Source organism: Varanus komodoensis, unplaced genomic scaffold, assembly GCF_004798865.1.
Source record: "Varanus komodoensis strain SLA01 unplaced genomic scaffold, ASM479886v1 scaffold9, whole genome shotgun sequence".
Lineage (NCBI taxonomy): Eukaryota > Metazoa > Chordata > Lepidosauria > Squamata > Varanidae > Varanus > Varanus komodoensis.
The window spans coordinates 38198892-38214254 of NW_025336598.1; the positions used below are offsets into that span (position 1 = coordinate 38198892).

The window sequence follows — 15363 nt, forward strand, 5'->3', positions numbered from 1 at the left end:
TGGGTCTACTGTAAATACAGCTAACCTCCTTTAGGATTTACAGGAATTGATTTTCTCCAGACTAACAGAGCAATCCTATGCACATTGATCTCAGAGCAAGCTCCACTTACTCCACTACTTCTAAGAAATTGGCATAGAACTTTGCTACATTTTGGTTGCACTCAGATCACATTGAAATCAATGGGACCTAATTTAGTAATGACTAACTTTTTTCATTGTTTTAAGTGGGATCTAAGTGCAGTCCAAGTTTTTTTTTCATCATCATCATCATGGACAACTCGAGCATGTCAGTTGCTTCCTATTGGATCTAGTCTCACTGATTTTAGGAATAAAGATAGCCATGCAGTGCCCAACAGCATGCCAAGAACTCATCCACTAAGTTTTAGCATACCTGTCCAAATAGGTATCAGTGGCTTGCATTTGGCATGTATAATAGTAATCATGCCAGAAATGGTCCTGAAAATTAGCTCTTATTTCGCTGTAGATATCCTATTCATTTTTTAAAAAAATAGGTGTCCTTTTATGAAACCCAAATGTTACATGTTGCTCACTGTCTCATGCTTTTTTAAAATTTTGACAGTACCAGTACAAAAAAGACTATGAACGTTCCAAGGGTAAACTGGTTGGCTTCCGGAGCCTCCAGGATGATCCAAAGTTGGTCCATTATATGAATGTTGCCAAGATGCAGTCAGAGCGGGAGTACAAGAAAGCCTATGAGGACAGCAAGACCAAATACAACACTCCATTCGACATGGTCAATGTTGTAGCTGCCAAAAAGGCACAAGAAATTGCCAGCAATGCCAATTACAAGAACTTGATACACCATTACACTTACTTGCCTGATGCTATGAGCGTGGAACTATCCAAAAACATGATGAATATACAAAGTGAAGTAAGTGTGTCCATACAAGTGTGTCCAAACTGGTGTCTTTTAAAGAATATATATTTGCTAAAGTAACTATTTTTTTCTACTCCCTGTGTAGAATCTTTACAGGGATGATTATAATAACTGGATGAAAGGCATTGGGTGGATCCCGATTGGCTCACTGGATGTAGAAACAGCTAGAAAAGCAGGCGAAGCTTTGAATGAGAAAAAGTACCGCCAGCACCCAGACACCATCAAATTTACCAGTGTGGTAGATTCACCTGTCATGGTCCAGGCTAAGCAGAATGCGCTTCAGCTCAGTGATGTGAGTAAGCCTGAGGGGAAAATGCCAGAACAAAGCATTTCATACTATCTATGAAAAAATGGGACAGTCTGTCATATGTGAATGCAGATGCACTGGGGAGATTCATCAAATTTTTCCCATCTTTTCAACCTTGCTTTGAAACATTCTCACATTAAACAGCACAAGTCTACTTAAGTGAAAAGGCCATGATGAGCATGTTGACATCCAGGGCCAACCCTACCAATAGGCAAAGTGATTTGTGGTAGTATGAAATCCTGTATCTATACACTTCTCCTTTTTCCAGTTTCCCATTCAATTAATATGGCAGTAACTTCAGGCCACCTAATACTATATCTACTTTACTTTAAGCAGTAAAGTACCTCATTCTGTTAAAGTTTCTTCTATCTTTTGTTTACCCATCTTCTATCATATGTGATTTGTTTTTAAGATATATTTGTGTCTCCTCCTAAACTCTACTTTGAAAAGATGCTTTCTCTCTAGTGTGAAATTTGTGGCTCAATTTCAGACAGGAAAGACATCATTAAGCATAGAAATGTAATAACTGATGCTAAGAACAACCTTTAGAACCTACTCCTATGATAACTTATTTGGAAAAAGCCCCATGGTTCTCAGTTGAGCTCACTGCCGAGTAAACATGCATAGGATTGCAGTCTAAGGCTTTTAGCTAGCACATGATGTTTTGTGTAACATTCCACTTGGCAATGCATATCTTTGTGATTGTCTTGTTCTTTGCTTCACAGCGGCTGTACAAATCTTCTGGAGAGGAAATGAAGCATACATATCACATGCCTGCCGATGCACCTCAGTTTATCCAGGCTAGATACAATGCAGCTAACCTCAGTGAGGTAAGTGGCCATGGGAAGGGTGTTGGTCATTTCGCTACTTGGTAAATAAATACAGATGGAGATGTTCAATAATACATTCCAGCATTATGAAAATTGCACAGACATTTTCATATGGAAAAAACATTTAGGTTTGGGATCTTCAATCTTACATATTGAAGCTACTCCCAGTACATTGTGCAATGAGAGAAATGTGAAGGCAACAAGCCACCCTGACTACCCTTGGCTTGCTTTAGAAGTGAATACATATTCTGCAAATACAAAGAAGGGATTATGAGAATGGGACTAGTAACACCTGATGTTCCTGCAACATAGGCCAGAAGGCCTGAATGGACTGCAATGGGAGAGGGGATATGTGAGCTACGTTAACGTAATTCCAAGTTTAGAAAAGGGAAGTTCATGCTGAGGAAGAGAGAAGAGAGGCACATTTTCAGGGAAGGACAAGGTTTCCATGAAGCAGCTCCACAAGGCTGGGGTCCCTCAGACTTGTTAGGAAGATTGCTTGGCTATTGGAGATCATGGAGAACACAGACATGATTCTTCACATCATCAAATTCAAGCAGCTTGGCCTGGAATTCCATTTCTGTCTAGGTCCACTTGTAGGTGTATGCCAGAGTGAAGTCCCCCTAAAAGGGAGGGACGGTTTTCTCACTTTATATCTTGCTTGTCTGCCCCTCCATTCAATAAAAGTGGCCTGGATTAGTTCACTTGTTCTTATTGTAATTCAGGTTAGGCTTGTGTGTGCTAACTCACTTAGTCAACACAAGTGACGAGGAGTTCTGTGGGGTGAGTGACAATCATTTCCTGGCTCCTCTCCCAAGCCATGGCACTCCGGTGCTGACCAGAGAGGAGGAGACTCCCCCTTCTCCATGTCCAGCAGGAAACAGCATGCTGGATGGCTCTCTCTGGCACTCTTCCACCAAGCAGATTAGTTTCTGGTCTGCCTGTGGAAGAAGGCAAAAATACAGCAGGCTGGCAGAGAATAGGCAGATGCTTTTCCACCCCCTTTTTCATACTAGCTGCCATATTTACTTAGAATGAAAGAACTCAGTGGTTTCAGTGGGACTTTTTCCCTAGTAAGCCAGGATAGGACTGCAGTCTATAAACCTTCTATCCAGGAACTGTACACACTGTACTGGCTGTACCCTAATAAAGGATAATTGGAAGTTATATTCTCTGCTAGGTTTGCAGTGGTAATTACTTAAATACCTTGCTGAATATTTAAAATCTTCTCTTTTCCGGCAGGCCTATTATAAACATGACTATCATGACCTAATATCCAAAGGGCATAACGTTCTGGGTGATGCGATTCCAATTAAACTTGCCAAGGCATCAAGAAATATTGCTAGTGATGTAAGTACCCGTATATCCTCCATCTTGCATTACTGAAGTTGGTCTTGGGGATTTTGCCACCATATGCACACTATTCACATACAGTGTCCTTTGCTACACAGCCCCTCTCCACAATGGATTATTGCAACCCCAGTTAGAAATCCCCTACTTGTTCACCTGCCTTGCCTTTATGGTTCCTTATGATTTCAGGAGACATCCTGCACTGCTGCTGCCTCCACTCTAAGTTGATTATCTTTTCCTATTGGAGTGGGGATATCCCCTTACCTACAAAATAGGAAGTGTGTCTGATACCTGTCCCCACTTTGTCTGATGAGATTGTAAAGGCTGAAAGAGATTTGGAATAAATCTGTAAATAAATATATAAATCCATACAAATAACAGGATAATAGTTTTACTAAATATTCTACCTGTCCTAGACTGTTCGGTCAGCTGCACATACTTGGGAGAACCTGTGCTTCTCCAGGTGTTGTAAATCTTCAGTAACCACCATGCGTAGGCAGCATGGGCAATTGTTAGGGATGAAGGGAATTGTAGCCCACTATCTTTTGAAGGAGTGCATGTTCTTCACCTCAGCCACAGGGATTCTATATTTGAAGGTTCCTACAAAGTTCTTGATGCCATTTCTTGGAGACATTTCTTTTCTTACCAACAATACAAAATTTTGCAATCCATGGACAGCTCTGTCTCTTTTACTCTAACTCTAGTACAAATATAAAGAAGCTTATGAGAAGGCAAGAGGAAAACACGTTGGTTTCAGAAGCCTACAGGATGATCCTAAGCTTGTCCATTCTATGAATGTGGCAAAGATGCAGTCAGAACGTGAGTACAGGAAGGACTATGAAAAGAGCAAGACTTGTTATCACACACCTGTGGAGATGGTCAGTATCCAAGCTGCCAAGCAGGCTCAGGATGTTGCCTCTAATGCCAACTACAAACACCTGCTCCATCATTACACATACCTGCCAGATGCCATGAATGTTGAGCTGGCAAGGAACATGATGCAAATCCAGAGTGATGTAAGTATTACTGCTTTTGAAATGACACTGATCTCAAACACTATATGATGCAGTTGACATGGGAAAGATAAATGCTAATATCTACAGGTTGACATCTCTTTTCAAAAATACTTTGCAAAGGCAAAAATAACACCTTCATTTAGCAGAGTTTTCTAAATGCAGAGTCAAATTGAGCATCTAGTGGCTTGGCTCCTCTTTCTCATCTGCATAATTTCCCTTCTTGCTGTAACAATTGCCCTGATCTGGTAAGGGAGATCTGTCTGAACTGATGATGATGCTCACTCAGTTCTTCACTTGACTTAGGAGATGTGTTAGACTGGCATTCCCATCTAAAATCGCTCTTCATATACAACAAGACCTGGCCTGGAGCCTTTGCGTTTTGTGCGTCATTCAGAGTGTTAGCAACCTTTATGTTACTGTTTTTCACATTTATCTAAATGGTCTGAAAACAGAAGAAACTAGTGCATCTGGTTAGGAAGCCTCAGATACCACATACCCACTCTATTTTTCATCCTCTTCACCATTCTGCCTGTAAAAGTTGTTAGGATGCATGAGTCAGAATTCATGCTTGAAATATGGAGTTGTCTTCTGAACATGCACATCACCTTTCATACAAATGTAAAGGAGATTGCATTGCATATTGCAACATTCTCTGGTTCTCTTGAAATGGGCCTAAGGTCAAGCACAATTCATACATGAAAGTAAAATGTGTTGAATGTGGTTTCGTGTCTCAAGGGAGAGCTCACATTGCAATCCAGTTTTCTTCTTCTTCCCCGTCTTTTCAAAAAACTGGAATTTGGATTTGACGTGTAGAGTACTGTTTGAATTTCATTTCAGGATTTCAATGTTCAGCAGAGTTATTGTGTTAGAAATGCACAAACTGGTAGAATATTGACCATGGTACTTAAAGCCTACACTTTGGTTTGCCAAATAGAACACACATTCAGTTTTCCCCAGTATAGAACATACAATGAATGCTTTGTGATCACGTGAATCATTGGAAATTGGGTGGGAGAGGCAGAAACAAAGACACAGAGACCATCTTGGAAGATGGTAATGAAACTATTGTAGCAAATATGGCAAACAACCTAAATATGAAGCTGCTTTCCTCCCGCCTGCACCTCCAGATAGTATGTGAAACGTTTGAAAGAAACATGTAAAACATTTTATTCTTCTTGCCAGGTTCAAATATATTCAATCAGGGATGTGTGATCATCATGTGGGGTGTGGGGAAGGCACTGCCACATCGACTTCTTGTTCCTTTGAAATGTTTTTCCCTGAATGCCTGCTTTCTTTTGAGTTCTCCTTTGCTTTACCCACAGAATGTTTACAAACAAGACTATAATAGCTGGTTCAAAGGAATTGGATGGAGTCCTCTAGGTTCACTGGATGTAGAAACAGTTAGAAAGGCAGGGGAAGCATTGAATGAAAAGAAATATCGGCAACACCCAGACACACTCAAGTTCACGAGTTTGATCGATTCAATGCCAATGACTTTGGCGCAGAAAAACACCAAACAGCTAAGTGATGTAAGTTAATGCAAATGCAGGTCTGCCATATTTTAAGTTGCAAACATAAACAGGCAGTGTTGTAGAGTTCTCAGATATCTACCTGAAATTATTAACTTGGTTCCAGTTTCCAGTTCAGTGTACTTTAAGTACATTAGGAATTCCTACAGAGGTTATTTCATACTGCCCATTCAGAATTGCTTGTCCCAAGCTGCAAACCCTTTGCCTGGAGTTTCTCTCCTCTGCTGCCAAGCGTACAAACATAGAAACAGAGCGGAGTCAGAAGGGGGCTCCTGGGCCATCTAGTCTGACCCCCAGCTCCAGCTGGCTCTGCTCACAACATGCCCACCATGTGTATGTCCAGCCTATCTTTGAACACCCTCACCGATGGGCCCTCAACGACCTCTCGTGGAAGCCCATTTCACACCCTCGGGGTCCTAACTGTCAGGAAGTGCTTCCTGACATCTAAATGGAACCTTGGTTCCCTGAGCTTTGCTCTGTTGCAGCAGGGCCTGCCTTCCTCTACAGGGGAGAACAGGTCTCTACCCATCTCCATGTGACACCCCCTCACATACCTGTATGTCGCCAACAGATCCCCTCTGAGTCTCCTCTTCTCCAGGCTGAAGAGACCCAGTTCCCTCAGTCTCGCCTCATAAGGCATCCCCTGCAATCCAGCCACCAACCTTGTGGCCCTATGCTGCACTGACTCTAACTTTTACAACAAACAACTTTTATAGTTGCTGGTACATATTGTCCAATCGATAGAGCCCAGGAACAGTTCAGTATCAACCTGCACCTAGCTGGTCCTTAACCTGCTGGGGGAACTAATTTTATTTATTTTGAGCTAGATAGCCAGGTGCCAGCCACTTTGTGATCAGGGCAAGCCGTATACCTGCTGAAGGATAATAAATAAATGTTTTCTTTTTAGATAAACTATAAGGTGGAAGGTGAGAAAGTTAAACACAAGTACCACTTGGATCCAGATGTTCCTCAATTTATACAAGCAAGAGTCAATGCCTACAACCTAAGTGATGTGAGTATTTGATAGTTTCCATCTTCATAAGCTGATATCAAGCTCTTTTTAGTGAACTTGAATTTGATGTTTTCTGTTTTATTAGATTTACACTTAACATTTTTTCTCTACGTGTATTTTTAAAAACTTTTAGTTAGCTAAAACCATAGTGCCCTTGTTAGCTGTAATGGTTATGAATTCTGGTTTGGAACAAAGCTGCCAAAGTGTCATATTCTGATTCTCCGATATTTCTGTTAAGAAAAATCTTGCACATTGTCTGCAATGTCAGAGACTCGGGTGGTCTTTTTATAATGAAGTTCTCAATGTAACAGAACAATAGCGCCCTTTCATTCTGTTGTTAGAATATGAACCATAAGAATGCTGACAGTTCTGTTTGGGAAGTGGTGGGCCCACCTTCTCTCAAGACAGGACAGACTTCTTTCAGGGAAGCTGTAGTAGTTATGTCCTCATTGTAGATCTTGCACTGAACAGAGGGTTAGACTAGATGACTTTCAAGATTCTTTCCAGATCTCAAATACTGTGATGCTAATAAATTAATATTTATTTCTCTCCAAGCATGCTTATAAAGCTGACTTGAAGAAACTGATTGCCAAAGGATATGATATGAAGTCAGATGCCATTCCTATAATTGCTGCAAAAGCTTCACGAAACATTGCCAGTGATGTAAGTAGAATTTTGATAAAGCTGCTTAATCTGCCTTGGATCAGACCTGCCTAGCCTGTCCAGCTTACTACTGGCTGTCTTCAATGGCAATGTACATTCCATTCAACCCTGCTTTCTGCGATCCTTTAATCAGTGGAGGAATGAAATAACCTTGGTGTGCCATGCAGATGTTCTGCCATCTATGTCTCCTTCCTGTATTCTAATGTATCACATTGTCCCATAAAGGATAAGGATAACAGCAGGTTAAACCCTGTTTAGAAAAATGCCAAGAAGGACTTGGGCACCATTCATGCTCTAGTGTTAACCCTACTTAGAATAGTCCCATTGAAATGAATAAGGCTTAAGCTAAACTAACATTGGATACGATTAAGGATAACTTCTCAATCTTTGATTGTACTGAATGAGGGCTTAAGTTAGTCTGATAATGGATATAATGTGGCTATTTCCCATGTACTATGGCTCCTGTTTTATTCTCTCTGCTGGCCCTTTTGCAGGGGTAGGTAAGAAGCTGTCTGCACTTTCCATTCACTTCCACTTCAAAATAGAAGCAGTCAGGAGCTTTATTATCTTTTCTCAATCTGAGATGATGACTGAGAGTAGGAGGTATAGAAAAATGGGGACAAAGTGAATCTTTTCTTCACTTGATACATTGTTAAACTGTGGAATTTAGTTCCACAAGATGTAGCAATGGCCATCCATTTGGATTCCTTAAAATGGGTATTGGACAAAATGATGGAGCATACAGCTACTAGTTGAGATGGAGATACGGTGCTACTGGTATCAGAGGAAGTATGCTTCTGTACACCAGATGCTGTGAACGTAGACAGGAAGGTACTATGACATTCATGTCCTGCTTGATGATTTCTATGAGGATCTGGTTGGCCATTGTGAACACCATGCTGGAGGAAATGATCTAGATGAGCCACCTATGTTCTTATGTTCATCTGCCAAAGCATGCAAAGCAAAAGCAAAAGTAAAGCACCAGTTCAAGTTGGGAGTAAGGCTTTGAAGAAGTGTAAAGTGGGGCCTGAGGGTAACAAAAGGGAAACAATATATTGGATTTAAAGCAATGGATTTAAATAATTGGACATTACATTGGAAAGAGCGTACAAGACTGAAAGTAACAGTGGTTGGAGAAACCACTAAGAACAAATATCAGTTATTTTATCAGTGTGCTGTAAATTGATTCTGTGCATGTCCCATTTTAAATTTGTTTAAATTTGCTCTTTTTGATTTGATTACCTCTAGTACAAGTACAAAGAATCATATGAGAAAGACAAAGGAAAGCAAGTTGGCTTCCGAAGCCTGCAAGATGATCCTAAATTGGTCCATTATATGAATGTGGCCAAACTACAGTCAGAGCGTGAATACAGGAAGGACTATGAAAGCAGCAAAACAAAATATCACTCACCTCTGGACATGTTCAGTGTGGTGGCTGCTAAGAAAGCCCAGGATGTGGCTACTGAAATGAATTACAGACAGTATCTTCATAACTACACCCTTTTGCCTGATGCCATGAGCGTGGAATTGTCAAGAAACAGGATGCAGATTCAAAGTGATGTATGTCATCTGAACATTCATAGCAGTATTGTTCTAAAGATTGCAGATTAAAAGCTTGAGAAAAATAAGGCAGGGTGTCTGCTAGGCTTCTGTGCCTGTCTTTGGAGGTTTTATCAGGTTTTTATCAATCATGCTGATTAATCTGACATTATGCTTAGTGTGCAGATTATTTTCTGACATCACTGCACTTTTAGCAATATATTTCTCATGCAGCTCACAATTAATCTGTGGAATCAATACATTTCTATAAAGGATACAACAGGAGATATGCAATCACATTTCCAAACTTATTGGTGGAATGATAAGACTGGCATTTTTTATTTTACTATGACTTCATAGTCACCATGAAGTCACTGGCTTGGATCCAGGTTTTCCCAAGCAGTTTTGCTCAGAAAGTTCCAGCTAGTGACATTCAGAACAGCCCTTCAGAAAAAGTCAGTGTGGGTGGAATATCCTGAGGGAAAAGCTTCCACTTACTTGGGGATGACAGTTTTGTTCAAGCAGGACATGGTCTTCCACGTCAGAGGGCAGAAGTTCTGTGGGATTGTGTATGGAGCTACTACCCCAGCTTTAGCTCATGTTATAATGGTGGAAGCATGTATTGCTTTGGGATCTTGTGAAGTGTAAAGCTAACCAGATTCCTATTCACATAATTTTCCCTTTATTTTTCAAGAATCTTTACAAAACAGATTTTAATAACTGGCTGAAAGGAATAGGCTGGGTGCCAATTCAGTCTCTGGAAGTGGAGAAGGCAAAGAAGGCCACTGACATTCTTAGTGAAAAGAAATATCGTCAGCACCCGGATACGTTGAAATACACCATTGACATGGATGCCATGGAGCAGGTGCTTGCCAAGCAAAACGCTCATACCATGAATAAGGTAACTGCATCTTAGGTCATTGTTCATTCATGAGATGCAAGATTTATGTTTCAGACTGTCTGGGAAAAGTGTGCTAAACTGTCAGAGATCACTAGAAGATAGAACCTACAGGAAGGATTGCTTACACAAGTGGTCCATGTAGAAATGATGAGGTGTTAAGGAACACCCAGTTAAAACAAACAGTCAATTAAATTGATAAGCGATGGATTGATCACAGGTACAGGAAGTAATTTCTCATAGAAGATATATTTATGGAATACATTAATGACCACTGCTTAAAAAGAAATCGACCAGGATAGGTCTACAATAGCTATTAACTATTATAGCTAAAGGTCAAACAAGATGAAACATTATATGCACAGGAGAGCTCAATTGTCTTTAGTTCCTTATTGTTGGCTTTCTGGATGCATCTGATGGAGCACTGTGGGAAAGAGGGCACCAGTGTAGATCAAAGCTTTCAATGCAGGGTAAAGTCTTTCAAGTCTATACCACAAGGATTAGAAATGCATGAGACTTCTAGTCCTTATTGTAATGGCTGCCCAGAGAGCATGATACTAATGGGCAGCCTTTAAACAAATCTAATAAATAAATAAATACTCCAACCCCTTTCTGACTTTGCTAGCTTTCTTGTTCCCTTACATGAAGTCCCATTATAAAATCAAGCAGTTTAGCATATCTTTATTAAGGTTTTAAATGAAAAAGGCAAATGAACCTTGCACTGAAGTGGTTTCATGTAAAGTTGGTGGCATTAGTTCTTTTTTAAGATCCTTGTGGATGGTGATGTCCTTTACTTGGAGGAGGGAGGTGTGTGTGTGTGTGTGAACAAACCAAATATTTTACAGTATTAAACCAAGTAAAAATGATATTATTAAAGCCAAACAATTTTTATGCTTAAATTGCAGAGACTGTATGTTGAAAAATGGAACAAAGAGAAGACTGACGTTCATGTGATGCCTGACACACCAGACATACTCTTGTCTAAAGCCAATCAAATCACCATGAGCGATGTAAGGTCTTAACTGGGGCAGAACATTACTTACCTGTTTTAAGACTTCCCTTAATATTTCTGTCACTTTTAGGCTAAATTTTGAAAGTGAAAACACCAGTTGTAGCAGAAGGGTACTTTTTTGCTTTTTTTTTTTTTTTAAACAATCTCCTGTTTTATTTTGGAACAGAAACTATACAAGTCTGGCTGGGAAGAAGAGAAGAAGAAGGGTTATGATCTGAGGCCAGATGCCATCTCAATAAAAGCAGCCAAAGCTTCCAGGGACATTGCAAGTGATGTAGGTTTAATTTTGACATTCCCTTAACGAAAAAGACTGATTTATCCCTAAACTGTTTATTTGCAATTATCCTGCTCGCCAGTGTTGGAATGTTTATGTTCTCTGAGTCACAGATTTAGTTTGGCAAATCTGAGAAATGGTTCTTATTATACTGTTTCTTTTATATGCTTCTTCTGGACTCCATAAGTTTGTAGATGCCAAGCATGGTGCTGTAAGGTTATAATTCTTCTTTGTGCATTATACTTTAACCTATAAATACGGCCATCTCTTGACTGCCTTTGGCTTACGATAGCTTCTACTAAATAACACTAGAGGCAATTAACTAAAAGTACAGTTCTGTGGCCCCATGATGGTATCCATAGGATGCTGGTGATTTGCTCCTCAGAGGTTGTAGACAGTGCAGTAATCTTGAAGAGGGACATCCAAGTGGTGATTTCCCCCTTAACCCTTCAAGTTGACCAATGGGTGGGGAAGAAATTTGATAAATAGATACATAAAAGCGCCTCCTAGTCATTATACAATGCTCAACAGCAGTTCCTTTTATCAAGTCAGAACTCCAACCTTCCAAAGAGGGAAAAAGAGGAAGGGATGGGCGAGCCAGTGTATGGGGAGGCAGAAAGCATGGATCTGCCAGATCTCTGCAACCCAATATTTTGAGTACAATCCAATATACAAATTAAGTGCTCTTGAGGACACTGATTTTAGAGGGTTTAAGGGCACTAAACTTTCTGTTAGACTATTGCTCTCTGTTCTTAGAGCTGATGTTTCTCTTCATGTTCAAACTGTATATGCTGGGCAAGGGAATAAATAATAATTTCTGAGTTCATCACCTCATTGCTCTGAGCCCCTTGTACAGAATTATTCCTAGCATTTTCACTTAGAAGGTTTGGGTTTGTTTGTTTGTTTGTTTTTAGTCACTTTTAGCATTGTAGTGTTCTTTACTCATTGTCATTTTATATGTTCTTTCTTTCTCCCTTCTGCTTATAGTACAAATACAAACTGGCCTTTGAGCAAGCAAAGGGAAAGCATATTGGTTTCCGTAGTCTGGAAGATGACCCTAAGCTGGTGCACTTCATGCAGGTTGCTAAGATGCAATCAGAACGTGAATACAAGAAGGACTATGAGAGTTCAAAGACCCGGTTCCACACACCAGTTGACATGTTCAGTGTTGTGGCAGCCAAGAAAGCACAGGAAGTGGCAACTGATGTTAATTACAGGAATATTATCCACAGTTACAATGTTTTGCCTGATGCTATGAACCTTGAATTGGCCAAAAACATGATGCAGATTCAGAGTGATGTAAGTAAAACACCCTTAACAACACCCTTCCTCCCTGAATTGACAAATTTAACTATTGATCTTGCAGAAGTATGAATTGAACTTCTAAGCATCTTGGTGGAGCAACCCTCAAAATATATACCTTCTTAAATTAATATTTGGTGTCATTGCCTCAGATGTGCCATCCAACAAATCTCTCTATGTGCAGTACCTTAAATGCACTGTGGGTTGTCTCCAGCATTAGTCCTACTTGGATTAGACCCAATGAAATGAATGGAACTTAATGAAATTGAATACAGCCCTGTATGGCATGTAAATTCATCCTGTATATTTAACAAGCAGAAATGTCCAAATAGTCAAATCTGAGCATAATGTTCCAATCTGAGATTTGGTGTGTGTGTGTCTGTGTGTGTGCAACATGACAAAATGCCTTTCTCTGTGAAGCTTTTACATAAAGGGGTAAATATGCAATTGTCACCTAAAAAGTCAATTTGATTAGCATAAATAAACCATCACACAATTAGATTATTTTTATATTTTTTCCTGCTGAGATGATGCAGGAAAATTTCTCATCTGTTTTATTTCATTTTCTTTCCAGAACCAGTACAAAGCAGACTACGATGAATTCATGAAGGGGGTTGGATGGATGCCATTAGGATCTCTAGAGGCTGAGAAAAATAAGAAAGCTATGGAGATTGTCAGTGAGAAGAACTACAGGCAGCATCCAGACAAGCTAAAGTTTTCTATTTTAATGGATTCTATGCCCATGGTCTTGGCTACAAAGAATGCCAAAATTATGGATGAGGTAAGCAATTAAATATAATAGTTCTGTGATAGAATTAAAATGGATCAGACACATTATTCTACAGAGATTTTGTAATTCTCAGTCCCAAAAATCTATTCACTGCTTCTTGACTAAAGTTAACATTGCATGCACAGAAAATAAAACCTGGCTTATAAAGATTAATGCATATAGTGAGTAGTTAGGCAAGAGTTAAACTCTCCTGCCATTGGATAACATTATTGAATTATACTCATAGTCCATTATTGATTTTATGATATCTCCTGCTCAACAAATTATTACCAAAGATCTTGCTTTAAGATCTGATCAATATGATTTACCAAATGTAGTCAGGATTCTAATACTTTATGCCTTTTTACAAGCTTTTTTCTCCTCTCTACTATGATGTATCTAAGACTGGATTAAGGTGGATTAAGATACCTGCTTTTCTCTTGATGAAAAGATAAGATTCCCAGTTACCTTACTGTGAGATCAACAGGACACTGAGTCATATGAATTCAGATGGCTCAGATTTTTATTTTACATAATTTTAATTATATAATTTTATAATATATAATTTTATTTTATAATTTATAAAATTGTTAATTTAACCATTCAGCCATCATTGTAACCTTCAGTGTTACTTCTTTTTGACTATTGTACCCCATAAAGGTAGTTTCTCAGCCTTCACATACATCTTCAATAGCAATACCTCTAATAAACCAAGTTCTGAAGTCTTAACCTCCCTGGCTAAGGTAGTAATGACAGTTTCATATTTAATGGTAATCACTGTACAGCAATAGGAATATGCATAGACCCATCATATGCCAACCTATTTATGGGGCAACATGAAGAAGTTATTGGCAGAACTTCCACTACAAGCCCAGCATAATCAGGCATTTTGGAAAGGATAGCGTGGAGAAATTTATTAAGACTGTCCACCAAACAATTAAATTCAGTAGTAACACCATGATTTAAAACCCCAAATTAATCATCCTTAATGTCTTGGGATAAATCACATTCACAAGACTGAAGAAAACTTTTGAACAAGATATAATGATCTCCAACAATGCAGATATCTTAATCACTTTATTTACTACCTTATCAGTCCAGGAATGGTAATATCCAGGGATTCCCTCCTTTATAAAGTGAATGCTAAAATTGCATTCTGTTTGTAATGGACCGCCACCTTCCTGCTCCTAATTACTATCAAATAATGAAAAATAGTTACCCTATTTTAACCTATTGTACTTGGTTAACAGAGGTAATTAATTCTACACCATTCATTACATTCAGAAAGCCACACAATTTGTGTAAGCTGTTACCTAAAGGAGTACTTAAACAAGACATTTGCAACTATGATGAGAAAAGAGAGGAGACTAGAATGTGACACATTCTGGTGATGCTCTAGCTTCCTTCCCTTCCCATCCAGATCTCTGTAGCTGGACAGATGAAAGTAGACATCTAGCTAAATTGTAAGACAGAGACAGAATGCAGGAGAAGCTTGTCCTCATGCTCCTCCATATGATACCCACAATCCTCCAAGTTTATGTGCATCTCTGTTGATTTACTTCCTTAAAGATACCAGATTTGCATGGTTGATTGTTTAGATATGATATGTGATATGGCAGGTGATATGATATACACCTATTTTTTAAAAGGACTGTGGGTCTGAAATGAAATGAATTTAATAGTTGCAATTGATTTCATTAAATTACTTTTATTTTATAGCAATTGGAATCTAGTTCCCTTGTATAAGTGAAAAAACTTTGCTCTGCACATGAATGTTCTTCCTGGCAATGTTCACATATGTACATCATTGTAGATAAAAGTTTTACAGAGATTATTTTATAGCAACTTTTCAAATGCCTGAAAAAACATACAGTTGAATCTGACATTTGGGAATGTTATGTGTATGTCTTCCTTCCCTCCTTCCTTCCTTCCTTCCTTCCTTCCTTCCTTCCTTCCTTCCTTCC

At 39.2% G+C, this 15363-nt stretch overlaps 1 protein-coding gene across 1 annotated transcript in view; it reads left to right on the forward strand.

The window, feature by feature from the left end:
- The window catches only part of LOC123017171 (nebulin-like), a gene marked incomplete at its 3' end in the record, with an annotated part of 76603 nt that overhangs the window by 44028 nt on the left and 17212 nt on the right, over window positions 1-15363 (forward strand). Inside the window, exons 38-51 of the mRNA XM_044418326.1 lie at window positions 581-892; window positions 984-1190; window positions 1931-2035; window positions 3278-3385; window positions 4090-4401; window positions 5724-5930; window positions 6838-6942; window positions 7498-7605; window positions 8854-9165; window positions 9839-10045; window positions 10948-11052; window positions 11221-11328; window positions 12316-12627; window positions 13205-13411. Coding sequence (XP_044274261.1) covers window positions 581-892; window positions 984-1190; window positions 1931-2035; window positions 3278-3385; window positions 4090-4401; window positions 5724-5930; window positions 6838-6942; window positions 7498-7605; window positions 8854-9165; window positions 9839-10045; window positions 10948-11052; window positions 11221-11328; window positions 12316-12627; window positions 13205-13411 — 2715 coding nt within the window. The remainder of the gene's footprint in view (window positions 1-580; window positions 893-983; window positions 1191-1930; window positions 2036-3277; window positions 3386-4089; window positions 4402-5723; window positions 5931-6837; window positions 6943-7497; window positions 7606-8853; window positions 9166-9838; window positions 10046-10947; window positions 11053-11220; window positions 11329-12315; window positions 12628-13204; window positions 13412-15363) is intronic.